The sequence below is a fragment of the Zootoca vivipara genome, chromosome 3 (assembly GCF_965207765.1).
Source record: "Zootoca vivipara chromosome 3, rZooViv2.hap1.1, whole genome shotgun sequence".
In the NCBI taxonomy this organism is placed as follows: domain Eukaryota; kingdom Metazoa; phylum Chordata; class Lepidosauria; order Squamata; family Lacertidae; genus Zootoca; species Zootoca vivipara.
In genome coordinates, this window is record NC_142586.1 from 94,608,795 (window position 1) to 94,630,334 (window position 21,540).

Genomic DNA, 21,540 nt, shown 5'->3' on the forward strand with positions numbered 1-21,540 from the left:
ATTTTATCCCACATATACTAAAAATAAGGAGGCAGGGAACCATCATTTTCTTCCCCATAGTTTTTAACTTGGGGGGACTGAAAAGAACAAGGAGAAACACCTTTTTAAAATTCACTTTTATTCTCCTCTATTGCCCTGAGACACACACACACACACACACACCCGCAAACCTCCAACTAACACCCCAGACTCTCACACCAACTCCACTGAACGTATATTTCCCCCCCCCCAATGTTTCCGTCTCACCTAATACCAAAAGACCAAAACTGCAGTCTTTCCTAGAATGTAAGACAAGCTGTGCCAGATCAGGGTACGTAGCCCATCTAGTCCAGCATCTCATTCACACAGCGGCCTACCAGATGCCAACAGGAAGCCCCACAAGCAGGAGCCAAGGGCCACAACACTCTCCTCCCGCTGCAGCTTTCAGCAACTGGTATGCAGAAGCATAAGGCAGGCATAGGCAAACTCAGCCCTTTAGAAGTTTTCGGACTACAACTCCCATCATCCCTGACCACTGGTCCTGTTAGCTAGGGATGATGGGTGTTGTAGTCCCAAAACATCTGGAGGGCCAAGTTTGCCTATGCCTGGCATAAGGCCTCTGACAGTGGAGGTAGAACATGGCCACTGTGGCTAGTAGCCACTGAGAGCCTTATCGTCCAGAAGCCTTATTCCTCAAGCCCACCAAAGGCTTCCCCCAAGCACACATGAGGGATAATTTCCCCCCCACCCTTGGAAATTTGACAGCATTTCTATTCACCTCTTCACTAGGCAAACACAATACCCCACCTTTTTGCTGCTAGTGAAACACTCAAGGCATGCCATTTGAAAGTAACATAAAATAATAATAAGAAAAACAGCAAACACAGTACAGTCATACGTCGTGTTGCGCCCGCTGCGGGTTGCGTTTTTTATGTGTTGTGAACGCAGCAGACCCAGAAGTGTTTACTTCCGGGTTTTGCCGCGCGTGCATGCGCAGAAGTGCTCTAACACGCTTTCGCGCATGCGCAAAAGCACAGCTCAGGTTGCGGACTTTTCGGGGTGCGAACGGCACCCCCGGAACGGATTGGGTCCGCAACCCGTGGTACCACTGTATTTCCCCATCACAGAATACTGGGAACTGTCATTTGTTAAAGGTGCTGTGAATTGTACCTCCGTGAAGGGTAAACTACAGCTCCCAGAATTCTTTGGGGGAAGTCATGTACTTTGTACTTATGCTGTGTACGCAGCCACAAAATGTTTGCCAAGCTCCAATACGGGGGGGTGGGAGGCAAAACTGGAGCATAGCAAGTGGGGAGGGAGGACCCGTCTTAAAGGAACTCCTGTTTTGTAATTAGTTCTGAGCCTTCCTTCAAGTTGCACCCAAGGTTGAAAGAAAACGAAACGTTCATGCCTTGAGAACCTGTTTGTCAGCATTTGCAGCATTTACACTTACCTTTTGAGTAAAATCGGGGACGTCATATTTTGGGGGAACAGGATGCACAATTTTCCATCTTACTTTCTTTCAAAGTTGCCATTCCTGGCAGCAACCTGGCACCTTATTTGGCATATTTTTAGCTACAGCACAGTAGCCGGGGCATAGCATTTTTTCAAAAATATAAAAATTTCACTGGGCCCTTTTTGCAGACTGGCACCATATTCTTTAGCTCAAATATATTTTGCATGACCTTACATGAATTGCTTAGATAAAAGCCTTTCCCTCCCCCCCTTCTACTTTTGTTATTTTAAAGTGCAGATGCATTTGAGTCATTTTCCCTCTTTGTTTCATATCCTTAAGATCCGCAGCTTCAAAGACAGAATGTCAGCATGCAGTCGATTTATGACTGAACTCTTGAAGAGACACTGAAGAATTACCTTGTCAATCACCCCAAGGACTCTAAAGGCCTTCAGTTCCTCGGCAGGGCTCCTTAGGTTCCAAGAGGGCCTTGAACTTAGTGATCCTGGAGGCTAATGGAAGATATCAAAGATTACAACATCAATCAGGGTGGTACTTGAAGGAAGACTGCCTGCTGGAGCAAATGCCAGGCTGAAGGAAACTAAATTTATCATAAATCAGAGAGAGGGAAGATGAAAGAAGTTTGCTGTTTGTCCTTAATGCAAAAAAGGAAGCAGGGGGAGTTGATAGTAAATAAATCGCTGGGACACTGAAAATGGAAATGTGGCAAAAAGGAATATTAATATTTTAAGAAAAATATATTAAGAATTTAGTTCTTTGTGCATGCAAGGAATCTCGGGTACATTGCCCGTATCCATTACTCTAGGTTTGAAGGAAGAGGAACAAAAATAAGAGTGACAAAAGTATAGCAGGGAAACTACCGGCAATGGTTTGTGCAATTATTCAGTCTTTACTTTCATTAGGGGGGGGGGGGGAACCCTCTAAAACCAGAAAAGAGATTTGCTAAATAGCCTGACTTTAAACTAACTATGGATTGTGAACCTAATTCTGGCTCCCCAACTATAAACATATAAGCAAGGGACATCCTTTCCCTCCAAGGAGATGCACTTAGTGGTCACAGCTCCAAGTGGGGCAGAAGAGAGAGTTAACCTGCCACAAACCCAAATCAGTCACATTTTGACAGAAGGTAGAAATTCCCTAATTAGATTAGTTGTTTTAAAAAAGGTAAAGGACCCCTGACAGTTAAGTCCAGTTGCAGACTACTCTGGGGTTGCGGCGCTCATCTCGCTTTACTGGCCAAGGGAGCCGTTTGTCCGCAGACAATTTTTCTGGGTCATGTGGCCAGCATGACTAAGCCACTTTTGGCAAAACCAGAGCAGTGCATGGAAACGCCGTTTACCTTCCCGCTGGAGCGGTACCTATTTATCTACTTGCACTTTTTTGGCGTGCTTTCAAACTGCTAGGCTGGCAGGAGCTGGGACCGAGCAACCAGAGCTCACTCCGTCGTGGGGTCGTGGGGATTTGAACTGCCGACCTTCTGATTGGCAAGCCCAAGCAGCTCAGTGGTTTAGACCACAGCGTCACCCGCATGTTAGGAAACACCAATTCCCCTCAAACAGCTGCAATTCCCAGTTAACTTTTGAGGAGGGATTTGCGTGTTAAACTACTCCGAGAGCTACAGTGAGGGGAACTGGGGGTCTCCTAACAATTCTCAGCACCCTTAGAAACGACAGCTCCCAGAATTCTTTGGGGGAAGCCATGATTGTTGAAAGTGCTTTGAATGTGTGGTGTGAATGTGGCCTTAGTAATAACCCACCCCAATACCTCTATTCAGACCGTCTGCTTCTGTGTCAATGCACAAGAGAGCAGTGAGGTTAAGCCAAACAGATCTTCTCCTCGTTTTATGCTCTGAGAAGTTGCTCCTCCTGGTGTCTGCATGAACAGCAGAAATCTCTACAGGGAAGTGCAGCTTTTCTTTGCCCTGCTTAAAAGGGGGGAAATGGTTCTAGTTTGTGGGGAGGTTTCAGGAGGGCAGGAGGCAAAAATAAACAAATGTCTTTTTCTTCTTTCTCACCTCCCTTCTCATAAGCCCTCAAAAACACAATGGGTAGGGTTCAATCAACGAATCCTGTCGGCAGAGGGCAGAACAAGGACTTCCGCTGGCAAAATGGGGCCTTCCCCACTCTACTCCCTCCATGTTCCACAAACTTGGGTTGGAGGGGATTGGAAGAAGCCCTGGAACAGTGAGCAAGGGGAGGGGAGGGGATTTCATTCCAGCTTTCCAGCCGAAACGCCTGTCCTGACAGAATGATTGACACAGTGTGACATGGAATTTTTCCCTACATGGGGACCATTCAAGGCTTGGAAAGAACCTGAAGGGAATTTAAGGCCAACCCTGTACCATAACATCCCAATGCACAAATATACCACTAAAAATTAAGCAGCCCTTAGGTGGGGTGAAAAACGTCCTCCAAAGCTCATCTGGGGAGTTCTATTGGAGTAGAAGAGGCTTCCTTTCCCTGTTTTGTTTTTTCTCGCCCCCAAAAACCTTCCCTCAAAACAGAAAACAACAACAAAAGGCAATCACCATTCAGCGAGGCAGAGATTAATTTACCCCTTTGCCTATTCACAGCAACTAGCTGCCTTCAACTATTCTTAGGGTTGTTCAAAGTAAGATGAAAGACTCATTTGCCCTTTTTTGTCCTTCTGTGATACAAATGTAGACAGACAGGAAGTTTGGAACTTTTAACGTTTACTACATGAGAGCAGTCATCGACAATCACACACAGTTTTGTGTGACTGCAGCAAAAGACATCTAAGCTAAGAACAGAAAGGTCCTCGGGGAATCTTTTATTTTATTTTTTGGCTGTTGCTGAAGAAGGGCAAAGTCAAGATTTGTTAAAGGATGTATCTCGTTCTCTCAGTTCCAAGTCCAAGAGCTACCACCCCAGTCCCTGCAAATGTTTTAACGATCACTCCTTGCTGGAAAAATCCCCATGTAAAGATCGCACTGAAGATGGCTTCAGAAGCGCCTTAATGTTCAAAGACTATCATATCACCAAGGTGTCCCTTATCATTACTTTAAAAGAACATCTTCTCCTGTGCAATCCTGTCTGCTCGCCTCCCCTCCAAATCAGGAGGAGAGGCTCCTCCGTAACTTCCAACTTTTAAAAAAAAAAGCTGGGATGCGAGATTGTGCTTTTTCTATTGTTGCATCTACAGTTTGGAAGTTAACACCTGAAGAAATCCACCTACAAACTTCCTTGTTCTCACCCTGCCCAAACAAGACTTTTTTAAAAGCCTTTCCTCAGAGGGTGGTGCTACTGCCGTTTTTGTGCCCCCCGTTTCAGAATCATGCAGTCATAGAATTGTAAAGTTGGAAGGGACCCCAAGGGTCATCTAGTCCAACCCCCTGCAATGCAGTAATCTCATCTAAAGCATTTAAAGCTTTAAAACTTCCAAGGAAGGAGAGTCCATAACCTCCTGAGGGAGTCCGTTCCACTGTCAAACAGCTCTTACTATCAGAAAGTTCTAGTTACAGGAAGGTAGCCGTGTTGGTCTGCCGTAGTCGAAACCAAATTTAAAAAATCCTTCCAGTAGCACCTTAGAGACCAACTAAGTTTGTCATTGGCATGAGCTTTCGTGTACATGGATCTGAAGAAGTGTGCAAGCACACGAAAACTCATACCAATGACAAACTTAGTTGGTCTCTAAGTGGCGCTGTGGGTTAAACCACAGAACCTAGGGCTTGCCGATCAGAAGGTCGGTGATTCGAATCCCTGTGACGGGGTGTGCTCTTGTTGCTCGGTCCCAGCTCCTGCCAACCTAGCAGTTCGAAAGCACGTCAAAGTGCAAGTAGATAAATAGGTACTGCTCCAAGCGGAAAGGTAAACGCCGTTTCCGTGTGCTGCTCTGGTTCGCCAGAAGCGGCTTTGTCATGCTGGCCACATGACCAGGAAGCTGTACACCAGCTCCCTCGGCCAATAATGCGAGATGAGCGCCGCAACCCCAGAGTCAGTCACGACTGGACCTAATGGTCAGGGGTCCCTTTACCTTTAAGGTGCTACTGGAAGGATTTTTTTTATTTTGTCAGAAAGTTCTTCCTTATGTTTAGTCACCAAACTTTAATCCTTTGGTATGGATCCTAACCCTTCAGAGCAGGAAAAAGAAGCTTGCTCAATCTTCCATGTGACAGCCATTTAGATATTTGAAGGTGGCGCTCAATACTTAGTACTGGCCTTAGCTTGGGCGGTTTGGTTTTTTAAAAAAAATATCTTTTTTTTATTTTTCAATTGTGAATTGTGATCTTTAATCCAGCATTCTTCTTTCTTAAGCTGAAAATCCATGAATAAGCTAAATAACTGCTGATAAGCCAAACAGGACAGGGAAGCTATGGTCTGCCTAAAGCAAAAGTCAAGATGGTGCCCACCACCACCCCAAAAGACCATGCACAAAAACTGGCAGCAGAATCTGACCCCAGTGTTGATGGCCAAACACCATCCTTTCCTACACCCGAGGACAGCACGTGGCACAGTGCAAGCCACATGGCAGACACAGCTATGTTTCTGTGGCATTCCCTGCCCCCAAATCTGCCACCTGAGATAGCTGCTTCCTTCTCTCTAATGGCAAGAATAGTGCCTTAATTATGGGCAGCCTTCCCTCTCCACTTCTGCAATGCTTTGGTCCAGAGCTGAAACTATTTGCTTATCTGGCAGAATCCTGCTTCTGTAATTCATAAGGAGAAGCAAACAGCTATGCAAGGTGCACATACAAACACACCAGGAGAGATTACAGTTGTACCTTGGAAGCCAAACGCCTTTGCGAGTCAAACGTTTTGCAGCTTCCTGCAACCAATCGGAAGCCACGCCTTGGTTTCCAAACGTTTTGGAAGTTGATTGGACTTCCGAAACGGATTCTGTTTGACTTCCGAGGTACAATTGTACATTATTTTGCATTTTGTAAAAAGAAAAGAACCTACTCCAGAAACCGAACCGTCTTCTGATGAGGGTTTACAATAGAGGCTTGAAATTTTTTCTGCTCTCATCAGATATTCCGAAGTCTTCCTCTTCACTGCTTCGCGGCGAGTTGGACTTGACTCCCCTGTGTGATATAAGACAACAGTGTTAAAAATCTGCCACCTCTGAGGTTTTGTCTTCCTGTTGATTCAGCTCAAATCAATGGGTTGCATCCAAGGCTGCTTTTCCACTAGCTCAGTAAACTTCCACTCGTGCAGTGGTTCTCTCCTCTCCCCTACAGAGCCGACACACCGCCTCAAAATCTGCTTCAGAGGATTGGAGGACCTTGTGGAGAAGATTTTAAGGGTGCACAGGGAGAGAAGAGGAAGTCCAGTTGTGCAAGCGGAATACCACATGTTCAGTGCTGGTGACAAACCAGTGGTTTTCCATTTGTCATAGTTGTGAGTTGCTGGAAGCTTCCAACTACTAAGTAATTCTAGCTAGTAGTATTTACATAATCTCCAACTACTACGGCTCAATTTGGCTTCAGTATCACAGATATCCATAAAATTGTTTGCATTTGCATGATTCACCTCTATCAGGAAGTTTGGCATTTTACTATATTTTTAGATGTGCAACGCAGCCAGATGGGCGGTATAGAATTAATGAAGTTGTTGTTGTCGTTGTCACCAATTCTGGACATTAACATCTATTACACACACTCACATACACTCACGCATATACAATTTAACATCTCATTCAATGGTAACATTTTCTAGCTTAGAATTTTTGAGATGTTAAGGATAAAGTTGAGGATTCTATTTTCCTTGTTCTTCTTTAAATGAAAGAGACTGCTGCTTAATATATTTTGAGTTTGTCACAGCTAGAAATTAGCATGCTGCACATGCCTCCGATTCTATTCATTGCATAAACATCAAACACAAGACAAAGAAATTGCTAATTATTATCAAATTGTAAAAATTCATATTTCTAGCACATATCTTGAGATATTCAATAGGCGGTCTTCCTAAGTTCACTTTAAGGTGCTTTCTTTTTTTCATAGCTTTGTGGGTTCATATGTATATAGGAATACAAGTGTTAACTGCGTTAAAGCCTTTAATTTTTCTTGATGGCAAGATCATGCAAGGTCACCCCACTTCAAACAAAAGATTCATTTTCTATTTAGTTGTTTTCCTAGATACCAGCAGATATTTGTGTTTCATTTGATAAAGATCAAAGCTTTTCACCTAAATCAGTCAGATTCGAAAAAAGAAAAGAAAATGAGCAGTGTCATTTTAAATGTTTGAAAAAAACTACCCTCCTCTGAAGATATAAAAAGTGTGTTAATGCTGATGACAGAGACCTTCAAATAAAAAAAAACCCTTCGAGATTCCTCTTCTCTCTCTTTTTCTCTCTCTCCCTCCCTCCCCATTTGCTATACAGCAGCTGTGCCTCACACAAATTCACATGAATGAAAATATTTGGGAGAGAAACCACCCCCTTAGCTTGTTTTCCATATGACTTTCCTGTAATTATTTTGTAAACTGTTCGCACAACAATATATAAAAACATCTGCAAAAACAGGTAATTAATGTGTCAAGCTAAACTAATGCATTTTTATGGTGGCCATGCTTCGTCAACTGTAATTATAACTCTTTTTAAGCAAATGATGATGTGTTTGTTGCAATGTGAAAGTGGTTATTTTAGATGCTCTGTTCACCGTTACTGCAAACAGAATATTTAAAAAAAAGGAGGGGGTGCGACTCTACACAGCTTACTACGCAACGTATACAGGCTTCTAGCCATTTGCTTCCCCTCATCGCAAACCATCTTATTACGCTTAAAGGGTTGATCTTTCTTTTATTTGGATCGGCAACTGTGCTGGTCAGGTCAAATTGAATTCTTCTTGGCCACAGACACGCAGAAACAGAGGTCACTGCCTTGTACTGGCAGTCAGACCCTTGGTACATCAAGCTTAGTATTCTCAAGAATGACTGGCAGCACCTCTCCAGGGTTTTAGTAAGGGGCAGCCCAAAGTCCTATCTACTTGGGGACCATTTTGTCTCCAAGGGCCAGATCTTTATCAGGATCCACCTCAAGGGTTAAATATGATAGGTGGGTGGGGTTTCAAAGCATGTTGGGACTTCAAAGCGCTTGGCAGGCAGCAAGGTGATGCTAAAAGGCTTTTTGCTATGTTTCAGCAGCCCCTGGTTGCCGCAACTGGTTGTCAGGCACCCTGGAAGCTGCGGAAGGGGGTCGATCGGCAGGGCCAAGCCTCACCCATGTATGAGTTCAGGTACGGGGTACATGGGTGTTGCTTGCCCAAACTAGCCTTGCGGAAAGTTGGGTCTATGTGGTGCAGATACCCCAACCCTGCCCTACCTTGGAGATAGTGAGGATTGAACCTGGGAACCTCTGAATGCAAATGAGATGCTCTGCCACCGAGCTACAGACCTCCTTCTCCAATCGAACCTGGGATCTTCTGTATGCAATGCAGATAAACAGAAAAACCTGTCTCATTCTTCACCCCCTCCTTCTGCCTCAAATATCCAAGCCCTGCCTCATAACCTTATGCAGGAACAGTGTTCCTGCAACGACACTAGTTTTGACACTGTTTTTTTTTGTACAGCCAATACATCAAGTATGATGCGCAGAATATTTAATCTGTCCAGTGTTTAAGCTTAATAATTCATTAAAACATTGACTGTAACTGAATTACAGCATGACCTATGGTGGGTCAAAACTGCAGCACTAACCAGGTATAGAAAGTTAATATTGCATCTCGAGCCTTGCTTACAGGAATAAGATAATAATTTGAAAAAACTACCCTATAAAAGCACACTAACTGAAAGCAAGATGAGAGTTGCATTCATTCATTTATGGTACATGTCAACTACATTCCTTGGTAGGCTTCAAAAGCAAATGAGAATCAATTTGTGTTGTTGTTTTTATCAATAAAGAACTCTGTTAATTTCACAGTAGAGGCTTCGGGGCTTGACAACTGCAAGCAGAGGGATGAGGCGCTCTCTGTGTGGAAGTCATTTGTTCAGGAGAGGCCATTTGAGGGAAGTAGCATTTGATCATCAATAAACGCCAGCCACATTAATAATAATAATAAAAAGATTAGAAGCCTCTAGAATTGCCTTCCCCCAACCTGATGTCCTCTAGATGTTGTTGGAGTAGAACTCCTATCACCCCTAACCCCTGGCAATGGCTGGTGGGAATTGCAGTCCAAAACATCTTGAGGATTCCTGGATGAGGACACCAACTTGAGGACTCCAGTGCATGTAGGTTAGACTAAAAGATTTACAGAAAATGTTTTGGAGATGTGATATAAACTATAGCTCAGATAAGTCTTCCCACTGACGCCAGGCGCCATTCTGCACGTCCCCTTGTTTCTCACAGAAAGAGTATTGGATCCTATGACAGGATATCAGGCAATGTCTAAGGTTGTGCAAGCGGGGTTCAGTTGTCCCAGTGGGACTTCCTTTTCCTCTCCGTCCTCCGCCACCCCGTTCCACTTGTGCCCCAAAACCTGCTTGGAAGGTGTCCTCATTTCCACCACCACCACCACCAAGCATTGCAGCAGCTCCGTTTAGAAAACTAAGAAATGCTCTACTGTAATGTTGAAATTCCACTCCTAACGTTCATTTATCTAGTTATTCAATGTATTTTAGTACATACATATTTTAGCTCTTTAGTATACACACACACACACACACACACACACACACACACACACAGCTTGCTGAGCGGTTTACAAGAACAGCTGTAAGACAGTTCCTGCCCTCAGGTTTCCAATCTAAAAAGACACAAGGGAAAGGGGAGAGGGGTGGAGAAAGGGGGAAGCAAGCTGAGGCTCGGCATAGCTTCATCGGATGCTTCGAATGGCTCTGAAATACTGTCCAAAGGGCCAAGGCCCTTTAAGGAAGACCCATTGAGGTGGGTTTTTTCCAATTAAACACCCACATAGCTGCTGAATTCACATGCCCACAAATCACAGCAGCATGAGATTCATGCCACAGGACAGGAGTCCCCTCGCTGCTGCTTCGGGATGTAAATAAGGTTTTGGCCTTCTATGGAGAAGGAAACTTTCCTTTGACTATCTCTCAAAATCTAAGATGGAGCACTTCCCAGAATCACTACAGCCTCTTTCTTTAGGCTGGCATTTAAAGGATCTGGTTAAAGGTGACGTAAGATAATTTTGTTTCCTCTTCTTAGCTGGTTCTGTGAGAATGGGTGCTTTATTGTGCTGGTTGAAATTTCAAATCTGGGCTTTGGATCAAGACAAAACACGGAGGGAGAAGCAACGGCTTCTTACTGCCGACAAGAAAACAAAATGGTGCCAGAAGCGCTCCGTGTTCCAGCATAAAGACTACAGAAACAGGAGGAGGCTGTTTTCATAGCCATGTTCTGAGGTTGTTCACACACAACCTCTGAACAGTGGGGAAGGAAGGCGCGATATTTTCCAGTTCCCTTTGCATTCTGTTCTGGAAGAGCTTTCAATCCAGCAAAGGCAGAGATGGCCAAGAATCAGAGCAGCACAAAAGGAACTTGTTAGGCAACAAAGAGGAACCTAGCAGACGCCTGATCCTGGGAAACCAGCTACAGCAGCTTGAACAGCAAACAGAACTTTAGATACAGGGGCCGCAGGAAAAATATTTGTATTACATGCTTCCTGGAAGATACTGAAGTATCTTCTTTTTTCATTTTTTGCAAATTGAATTGCAAAAAAAGGGTAAAACAGGGAACCTGTGGCTCTCTAGACTTTTGGACTACAACTCCCATAATTCCTGGCCATTGACCATTCTGACTGGGGCTGATGGGCCTCAGATTAGCTACCCATAGCACTGGGTGTATTTTGCTGCCTTTGTACAAGGACATCTTCACACATTGCCAAACTTCCATAGACAAGTCTCTTCCATGTAGGAAATTGTGAGCTGGTTTGGTGTTTAGTGTCAGCCTAGAGACTGGGAGACCAGGGTTCAAATCCCCACTCAGCTATTAAGCTCAATGGGCGGCCATGGACCAGACCACTGCCTCTCGGCCTAACCTACCTCAAGACTGTTGTTGTGGGGATTAAATGAGGACTGGGGAATTTTGTGTGCCACCTTCATCTCCTCGCAGGGAAAAGGTGGAAGATCAATGCAATACATAAAACAAAATAGGAATAAATAAAGAGCAACCTGATGCAAGGAGAAGGGCAGTGGAGGTGCTACTAGGAAACACTACCCAATTAGCCCATGCAGTGCTCTGTGAGAATTGGCAACAGGGGCCCAGAACATTCCCAGGATGCTCTGTGGCAAGCAGAGACTCCGCAGCCAATATTTATTTATTTAAAATAGTTTCCATTCCCTGCTTTCCTCTAAAATGCTCAAGGCACCTCACCAAATAATAAAACACTACCATGTCAACTTGGGAAGAATTCCCTGAAGGTGGGGAAAAAACAAATAGGAAAGCCACTGCTTTTGCTTATAAGGGAATCAGATTTCTCGCTTGTTGATTTTTGAATCAACATTGAAGACAGGGAGGGCAACGTAGTTATGTGGCACATGGGTCATTCGAGGACTACTGCAAAGGGTCAATTAAGAAGGAGGCTGCTCACTAAATCAGAGGGCAATCAATGGGCCTGGAGGGGTGAACCGACCTCAGACTGCTCTGCAAGCTGATCAAAGACAGGAGGGGCACCATCAGCTCTACAGGAGGCCCGATCGTGTCTTTCTTTACAACTGGAGCTGCAAAGGGCAAGCAGAGCCAGCGTAGCTCCAGGGCAGGGATGGGGAACCTATGCCACACCAGGTGTTGGTGGACTACAACTCCCACCATCCCTGCCCACTGGCCATGGTAGCTGGGGCCGACAGGAGTTGAGCCTGGCAACATCTGGAGGGCCACGGGTTCCTTATCCCTATTCTGGCTGTTGCCGTGTATGCCAGTGGTAGTTAAAGAGGACGGTGGTCTCCATCAGCCCCAGCCAGCCTGGTAAGTGGGGTTGTAGCAACACCTGGAGACAATCATGCCGGACATCCCTGAAGTAACTCATCTCGCAGGGTTGTGAACTCTGGGCCTCAGCCATGCAATTGCATTAAGGGTGAGGAGGCTTTGGCCCTCCAGATGTTGATAGACTACAGGTCCCATCGGCCTTGACTATTGGCCATGCTAGCTAGGGGCGATAGGAGAAAGGGGAACATGAGTGGCAGCTTCACACACGAGGGTTCCCAATAGATAAATGTGTGACAGATGTAGTTTAGCAACATCTGGGGCCCCATGTTACCCCTGCCAAGTATCTCCCTAGTCAAAGCCCTAGGACCGCCACCATGACACGAAGAGGTTTCTTCTTATCTATCATGCTTTTGCTTTGTTTTTTGTTTTGAAGGTCATTACCCAGCCTGTGCTTTAGGGTTAAGTCGGATTTCAAATATATAAACACACAGCTGGATCATTTCCAAGCCAAAGCAAAAATAAAATCCTTCCGTCTGGTCCTGCTCTCTTGTTATTTCGCTGGACACTGTTGTCCTCGCTCTCGCTCTCGCTCTCTCTCCTTGGACCATCCCCAAGGAACAGAATTTGGGCCAAGAGGTTTCACTCCTTGTACCTGAGCCTTGGGCAGCCATCAGGCGCTACTAGTTTTCCAGCTTCCAAACGGAGACTGGCAGGCGACCGCTTTTGCCCTGAAGCGACAGGCAGATCAGTTTTCTTGGAGAGACTTGTAAGTGGAAACCATGTGACAGAAGAGCGATGAGGGATGGCGAAAAACAACAGCAACAATGCTGTACCACCAAAGGGTTCCAAATCCACTGATAAGCAAGGGTAATTTCCTTGACAGTTCTGTGCCTCAGAAGATCCAGCTCTCTTCAGCAGCTTGGCACCATGGCCAGCATTTCTTGGTAGAACTATACCCAGGATGAAAGGGTGAAGCCACAGAGATATAGGCACAACTCCTTGAGTTTCAATTTCTCTTGGTTGGAAAGCACATAAACGTTAACACCAAGGGGAGGGTCGCGGCTAGGAGCATCTCTGTTGCACACAATGGGGTCTCAGGTTCAACCTGCTGCCAATTGATGTAGACATGGAGATGGACCAAAGCTTCATAGGCCAATTCAGACGGTGGATCCAAGGAGAAAATAGCAACGCTTGCTTCCACTGTTGAGCGCTGAGTGATGAAGAGGCTTTGCTCTGGTTATCAAGAAACGGGGAGGTTTACACTGATGGGTTTAAAGCAGCGTTTCCTGAAATGAGAGCTGCCACCCTCTGGGGGGAGCTGGAATGTTCCAGGGGGGCGGTAGTGGCCTTGGGTGCCATTGCGGGGCGTTGAATAAAAATAAGGGGGCAGCAGAAGCAAAAAGAAAGAAGGTTCGTCCTTCTCATTAGGATTATTTTCAATGCTATTCATAATTTTTATGTTAACGTTATCCTTCATTGTCTTAACTTTCTGTGTGCAATGCGAATGTTACTATGGTTCATTTTAATAAATAATTTTATCACTTCAAGCTTCAAGGTGTCTTCTTTGCAACAACATCTTTCTTTACCATGTCGTAGGATGTAGGTAGAAATAGAGGTACATAAAAAAGAACGCATATTTGTCACTGCATCTTCCTGTTTGTTCACTTAAAGGTGGTAGATTTCGGGGGGGGGGGCTGAGTATTTATTTTTTTCTGAAAAGAGGGCAGTAGGCCAAATAAATCAGAGAGCCCCTGGTTTGGAGAGACTCTTTCTTTTTAATTGATTATTATTATTTTCTCATATACAAAACCAATATGTCCAAAATAACCTTAATCCACAGTTTCCTATATTGATACACCTCTAGTAAACATCGGTTAGAGAGACTCTTTTAAGAAGCCCTTCCTCTCCTAAGTGCATGGGGGCCTCTCTCCCACTGTCTGGCGCTCTCATTGAGCCACACTGTAGGCTGAATTTTAGTCAGAATAAATGTTGTTCCTGTGAGTGGAATTTGGCATAGGACTGGACTGTATCAAGGCTGCAGGGCCTCACATCTGAGGGTGTAATGCAGACCTCCAGGCCTCTCTATCTGGTCCTCAGGACTCTCCCTGGGCCACACCTCCTCAGCCACACACTCCACTCTCCTTGAGCATTTTTGCCTTGCAGGAATTGAGCATTTTTGCCCTTGAGCATTTTTGCCCTTGAATGCCCCTTGCTTGCCTGGATGGAGGGGTGTGTGGTACTGTAGAAACAAGCCTGCCACTCACAGGTAAGGTTTATGGGTTTTCTGCTTTGCCTACCTTTTCCTCTGGCCCCGCCCACTTGTGGCCCCCAGGAGGTTGCTCATAATGGAATGTGGCCCTCACTCTGAAAAAGGTCCTGTCCCCCATCCCCTTGACCATTTATGGCCATTACCCATCCTTGACTACATAGCAGTATGAATTCTATCATGCTTTCAATCCAGATGACCCCAGGTTCAAACCCGGTGAGCTCCAGTTAAAAGGATCAGGTAGCAGGCAAGGAGAGAAACCTCTTTCCACTACCCGGGGCAGCTTCCAGTCTAAGCAGACAATACAGTGGTAGCTCTGTTTTCGAACTGCTCAGTTCACGAACGTGGAACCCGAATGCTGCAAAAACCGGAAGTAGGTGTTCCAGTTTTCAAACTTTTTTTTTGGAACATGCTCCATTTTGAGTCCCCCTGTGTTTCCTGTTAGCTGCTAATTTGCGTCGCCCCCATTGCAATTCAAGTCTTCTGTTTCCGATTGCAGTGTTCTGAGGTGATATTTGGAGCTTATATTTGGTGCTTTTGTTTTTGCTATTTATTTTAGTTAGTTAGTTAGTTAGTTAGTTAGTTTGTTTGTTTGTTTGTTTGTTTGTTTGTTTTAAGGGCTTTTTCAGTTAATTTGTTTTTGTGGCTGTGTGGGTCCCAGTTCAGCTACTGAGTGAGTGCGTGACTGACTGCGGAAATGGATAAAAGCCCCCCATCCAAACAATGACTATCATCAGTGCAGGTAAGAAAAAAATTAATTTTAATTTTCATCATCTACAATACTGTTTTATTTATTGTATAGTACAGTGCATTGATTATTGCTTTCATTTTATGGATCAATGGTCTCGTTAAATAGTAAAATTCATGTTAAGTTGCTGTTTCAGGGGTTGTTTTTAAGAGTCTGGAACAGATGAATCCATTTTGCATTACTTTCTATGGGAAAGCGCGCTTTGGTTTTGGAACAGACTTCAGGAATGGATTAAGTTTGAGAACCAAGGTACCACTGTACTGGCCAAGGCGGTCAAACAGATTTTATTTATTTATTTATGTATTTAATTGAATTTGTAAACTGCTTAATTGCAAATAAAACCTCTAAGCAGTTTAGAGGAGTTGGGATAAGGCAGCTTCCTATGTTTCCATACATCTGAATGCCTCTGAATGTCTTGGATGTTTTAGTTGAGATCCCTGCATTGCAGGGGGTTGGACTAGATTACCCTCAGGGTCCCAGGATTCTATGATTCCTAATAGTTTTCAAATCCAGCAGCCAACAGAATCATCAGCAGTAGCGTAATTTAAAAAAAAAGTCTAGAGCACTGAAAAGTCTGCTTCCCTTTTTCTTTTTGTATTCTATTCTATCATTTGGATAATAAACGAGGTGATTGTATGTGCCTATGTTAATTAATGGAAGGGAAGCAGATCCCCACTGCACTAAACAAAGCAGGTGGGGAAGAGTCCTTTTAGCAACTTACAGATACAGTAAGAATAAATGCTGGTTGAGATACTGAGAAAAGGCTGCGTTCATCTGATTTTCACACTAATGTTGCATTGTTGGCAGGATGGCAACAGCTCAGTACTACGAACTACTAAGGCATCATATGCAAACCAATCTGAAGTTTTATTGCAGTCGTTTGGTATTTGATGCAAACTCCACAGAGGAAGAGAGAGAACTTCTCAGGAGTTCCAAAAGTTAATGCTCATGAAAATATACCCCCTTCTAATGCACTGGCTGTGCTTAGGAGATCATACATCTCCATTATTATTATTATTATTATTATTATTATTATTATTATTATTATTATTGCTATAACAAGTTTTTTTGTCAGTGCTTGCAGCCCCTTTGTGGCACAAGCAAACAAACTAGGAAGTCTTCAACCAACCATAGTTTGGGGGACTACAGTTACCAGCTTCAGAGCAGTAAGGATATTAAACCATGGTGTGAAGTTCATTATTCATCATTGCTTATTAATTTACATACTGCTTGCCTGCCCAAATGGCTTCCAAGTATAAAATCAATTATAAAACCCATACATAATCAAAAGCAGCTTTGAATTTCCTGGTTTGTTCCCAAACTGAAAATGATAGTTTCCCCGTTCAGGGGAAAAAAAACCTGGAAGTTTGTGGCTAATTAGAAGCTTCCTAGTTTGATAGTGGGTTGCCCAAATTCGCTCCCACACATATGGCAAAAGGCTTGTTCACATCTCAGTATATTAAGTCAAGAAAAGATCACCTGAACTGGCAATGCTGTACCTCTTAAACTCACTGCACGTACAGCATATGTAATGTCACCATGAGATTCTTGCAAGAGGACATGAGAAGTGGCCTTTTGGACTATATAAATTATAAAACTTAATGCTGTGAACTAAACGAGACAGCAGTTAAGAGGCTATTGCACTATTACAGTGCAAGGAAAGGAGAGATTTCTGCAAGGCACACCGCGAAGTAAAGTGCTCTAGATCAACTGATAGCAGAAATCATTAAGAGCAAAGATAAAAATCAAGAAGTGATGCTTTTGGTTTTTTGTTCTCCGTGTTCAAGCAACTGAAGTTTGGAAGCTTCAAATCCCACTTACTTGGTGCCACCATGTGGCAATAATCTGTATTGCCACTTTTTCCATCAATGAAGAATGGAAACTGGTTCACAAGCAAAAACATTCCAACACTTGTGTAAATCCTTCTATTCCTGGGGTCCAAACTGTGAAGTAGAGGCAGTGGGGGTGAGGGGGGTGAAGTAGCCTCTTATACATCTTTGAAGGGGGGGGGAGAGAGAGAGAGACAGGAAGAGACAGAGAGAAGGGAGCGAGCAGAAGATAAGTCAGGAATAGGCAACCTTGGCTCTCCAGATGTTTTGGAACTACAACTCCCATGATCCCTGACCACTGGCCCTGTTAGCTAGGGATCATGGGAGTCGTAGTTCCAAAATATCTGGAGAGCCAAGTTTGCCTAAGCCTGAGATAAGTTTTCTCCTGACACAAGCCCACTAGGAAGAATAAACTCATTTGATAAATCCATAGGTAGCTTCCTAACTATTAATGCAGATATGTAAATTCTGCAAGACTGCACTGTTTCTCATGCACCCACATTACTTTCGACAGACATTAACACATGAGAAGAGCTCTGCCGGATCTGACCAACAGCCCCTCTAGTCCAGCATCCTGTTCTTACAGTGGCCAACCAGACACCTGTGGAAAGCCCCCAAGCAGGACATAAGAACCACAGCACTCTCCCTTCTCATGTTCTCCAGCAACTCGTGTTCGGCACAGCAGCAGAAAATAGTTATCACTGTTTGTAGCCGTTGATAGGATTAGACTAATGAAAGGAGGATAAGGCTTTTTCAAAACCATCCAAGCTCCATCACTACACTACCTTTTGTACCTGGCTGTGCAGTTCTGGAATGCTTACACATAAAGGTTGAAAAGCCAGGGTCTGTAGTGCTCAAACCGCACCCATTTAATAATATAAGAAACCAAATGTGAGAGGGAAGCCCTGCTTGAGTGGAGCCTAGCCTGCGCTTACTGAGATCATTCGACCCTAGAAATATTTTGAAGAAAGGGAACGAATGAATGAGGTTGAGGAAGCCACGAATTGTAAAGTTTCCGGTCTCAGCTAATGTTCCAAGGGAAAGGATTCCTCTAACTCCAAAGAAAATCAGAAGAACTTGAGTTTTAAGTGGCCCCTGTGTGGACTTGACAGCATCAAGGCGGCCCTCTTCACCGATAACCTGGGAAGGAATTTCTCTTTTTGGAATATAGGCAAAAAGGATGCATATCCAACAGGGGCAAAACTTTGGCCAGCTTGCCTACTGCAAAAGCACGTTCAACTGAGCTGCACAGCCTTCTTCCCTAGATCAAGCTCGGAGGAAGCCCGCTCCGAAAATCAACGTGAGGCAGGATACAGATTCCTATGGGGCTGGTTAACTGCCAGGAGCAGCTGTGATCTGTGGACAGCTGCCCCACGCTGAGCCTCTGAAATGCAGGTGACAGCTTCTCAGTGAAATACCCTCAGGCCCTGGAGTGGCTCCACCCACCCAGGCTGGTCTCTGGATCCTCCTGGGCAGAAAGCTATGGAAGAAGCTTCTTGTTCCAGTTGAAGAACAAGCACTTCCTGAGCTCTGGCGTACATTCCCATATCCTTTCATTGCCCTTCGGTGCTGATCCCTGGGTTGTCCCTCAGTCCTACCTCCTGCTTTGTCCTTTGGCCCCAAGGCTTCTCCATCCCTCTCCTCCTGGCTCATTTCTGGTCAGCATCCGGCATCCCAGCGCCAACAGTGACACAGTCCCTTTCCTCCTCCTCCTCCTCTCCAAAGTAGTTAAAGCATATAATATGACTTTTTGCTTTAATCGCGATGTTTAGCTTGGTTTTTTTTAGTTGTTGCTTTGTTATCAGTGTTTTATGGACTGTTAATATTTTTTACACTGATGATTTGCTAATTATTCCATTTGATTTGTGCTGCATTTGTGATGTTCTGTTACGTTCCATCATATGCTCCTGCTCTTTATTGTTTGTAAGCCGCTTTCAGGATTCATTTGAAAGGAATGCAGCCTAGGAATACAATAAATCAAATCAAATAGATTTGGAACAGCAGGAGTCAGAAGATAACGACACCAAGGAATGGCCATACTTGTGAGTAGTCAGAGGTCATGTTCAGGGTTACCAATGGACAGAAGAGGCAGGATTAGATGGTCTGATCTAGCAGGGCTACTCTGATGTCCTCACAGGGTGGTTTTCAATTTACACCACAGATAAGGAATCTGTAGTTCTCCGACAAGGATCATGAGAGTTGGAGCCCGGCAACATCTAGGAAGTTGCAAGTCCCCCCCCCCATTCCTTAGGAAATGTAAAGGGACCCCTGACCGTTAGGTCCAGTCGCGGACAACTCTGGGGTACTGGCCAAGGGAGCTGGCGTACAGCTTCCAGGTCATGTGGCCAGCATGACAAAGCCGCTTCTGGCGAACCAGAGCAGCACACGGAAACGCCGTTTACCTTCCCGCCAGAGCGGTACCTATTTATCTACTTGCACTTTGACGTGCTTTCGAATTGCTAGGTTGGCAGAAGCTGGGACCGAGCAACGGGAGCACACCCCGTCACGGGGATTCGAACCGCCGACCTTCTGAGCGGCAAGCCCTAGGCTCTGTGGTTTAGACTACAGCGCCACCCGCACCATTCCTACCTTATGCCAAACCTAGTTCAAGACAAACCTCAGGCTTAATAATTTAAGTGGACTCTTTTGAGCACTTAGCAAACTAGCTATGCAGACACAATGCAGCTATTGAGTTTCCTCCCACTGGCAGGAGAATCCCCTGGACAGAGTTCCACTCATGGGATCTTCCAACTGGCGAAAGAGAAGAGGCAACTCTCACCTGAGGTTGAGACATCTGGAGGGCAGCAGGCTGGCAAAAGCTGAACCAAGTTAACAAGAAATGCAGCAAAAATAAAATAAAACACAATATGTAAAACCATACCTTGCACCCCTTCCAGGAGCAGATCCACTCCTTTCCTATAAAAGCCAAACGCAGCCTCATAGTCTTCCTCTTCCTCCTTCTTCAAGGCCAGCTTTATCAGCTCCCCTGCCTTGTCCAGGTAGTCTCGCCTGCCAAGCTTGGCCTTTAAGCTCCCAGTGAACAGGCCACGGCTCTCCCTCTCGCCATCAGGCTTGCTCCATTCGTGGTCAGAAATGGCAGAGGCCAGCGGTTCGGCGGGAAAGCTGAGGCTGAAGGATCTGCTGGGGGAATTCTGGTTAGATGCCATTCCATCATCTAACTCAGCAAGAGAGTCCACATCAACGGTCAAAGAGATCAGGTCGCTGTCGCTTGAGAAACCTGAAGGGCAGAAGGAGAATGGAGTTGGGAAAGAATCTGCTGGGTCATCTACTCCAGAGGTAGCCAACATGGCATCTTCCAGCCGCGGGCAAATATTGGCTGCCAGAGGCTCCAATTTGGCCAGCAAGACCCATGTCCAAGTGTCATTCAGGTGATGTCACTGAGTGATGTCAGCTGATAGGCAAGGGGTCGGGATTTGATCCTTTTGGTGAAGCAGGCCCCTGCCTAGAGCAGGATTGAAGTCTCCACTCATGGTGAGCAGACAGTTCAGTCCTGCTGGGTGCTGCTTCGCCAGCACATTCTCTGAGGGGAATGCACTGGCAAAAACAACCCCTGCCTCCCTCCTCACATGGCACAATCCAAGATTTCAGCTAATCACAGAAGCAACCATTGGCACGACACTGCTACATGCGCGACTGAATCTCAAATCGACCACTCCTTACTCACGCTTACCTCCATACTCTGACTGACTGAGTGTCACGTCATCGAGGAGACCGGCATCCTTCCGAGCTTGAAACCAAAGGGAGGGAAGAGAGGGGAAATATATAGAAGGGAAAGTGGGTGAGTTTCCGTAGGCCGGGACGAGTCACAACTCCTGAGATGACACCTGCATGTGTTATAACTGGGATATACTGAGCCCTTTCTCTAATCTGTGTAGAAATCAAACGACCTTGGCCGCATTCATAGCTCAAAGCACAATAATACATCACTTTAAACAGTTGTGGGGGAAGCCATGAGTTTTTAAAGTGGTAGCACAGTACTTTAAATGGTGTGAGGAAAAAGGTCTGAGAAACCAACCCCTCACTAACAAAAACAATATAAATGAATCACATGCTTATTAAAGACATTGTAGATATGCCAAACTACAGACTTACAACATGGTCCTAGGCACTTTTGCTCAGAGTCCACACAGTTTTTTTAACAGGGCTTACACCCTAAACAAGCAGGCTTAGGGTCGCAAGTGTTAGAAGTGCCTTTTACAGAAAGACAGCTGCATTAAGGTATCTCAATCTCTGGCATTAGCAGGTTTTTATCCCATATCAGCAAAGAGCGGCAAGGTTTGGGACTCCATGCATGCTAACACCAACTACGTTTACATGTTTGCGCGGACCAAAAAATTATAGCTGGAATGCTAATGCTGCCATCTAGAGGAGATGAGGAGGGAAAAGGT

The 21,540-nt window shown here is 44.9% G+C and overlaps 1 protein-coding gene across 3 annotated transcripts in view; it reads right to left on the reverse strand.

Moving 5' to 3' along the window:
• Positions 1 to 21,540, reverse strand: part of RPS6KC1 (ribosomal protein S6 kinase C1) — a 91,547-nt gene that overhangs the window by 41,073 nt on the left and 28,934 nt on the right. For all 3 annotated transcript variants that reach the window (XM_088666704.1, XM_035111304.3, XM_088666705.1), the window contains 4 exons: positions 20,823 to 20,879; positions 20,013 to 20,369; positions 6,372 to 6,493; positions 1,852 to 1,944 (listed from right to left, as the gene is read on the reverse strand). In XM_088666704.1, the coding sequence (XP_088522830.1) occupies positions 1,852 to 1,944; positions 6,372 to 6,493; positions 20,013 to 20,298 (501 nt within the window). In that variant the 5' untranslated portion in view covers positions 20,299 to 20,369; positions 20,823 to 20,879. The remainder of the gene's footprint in view (positions 1 to 1,851; positions 1,945 to 6,371; positions 6,494 to 20,012; positions 20,370 to 20,822; positions 20,880 to 21,540) is intronic.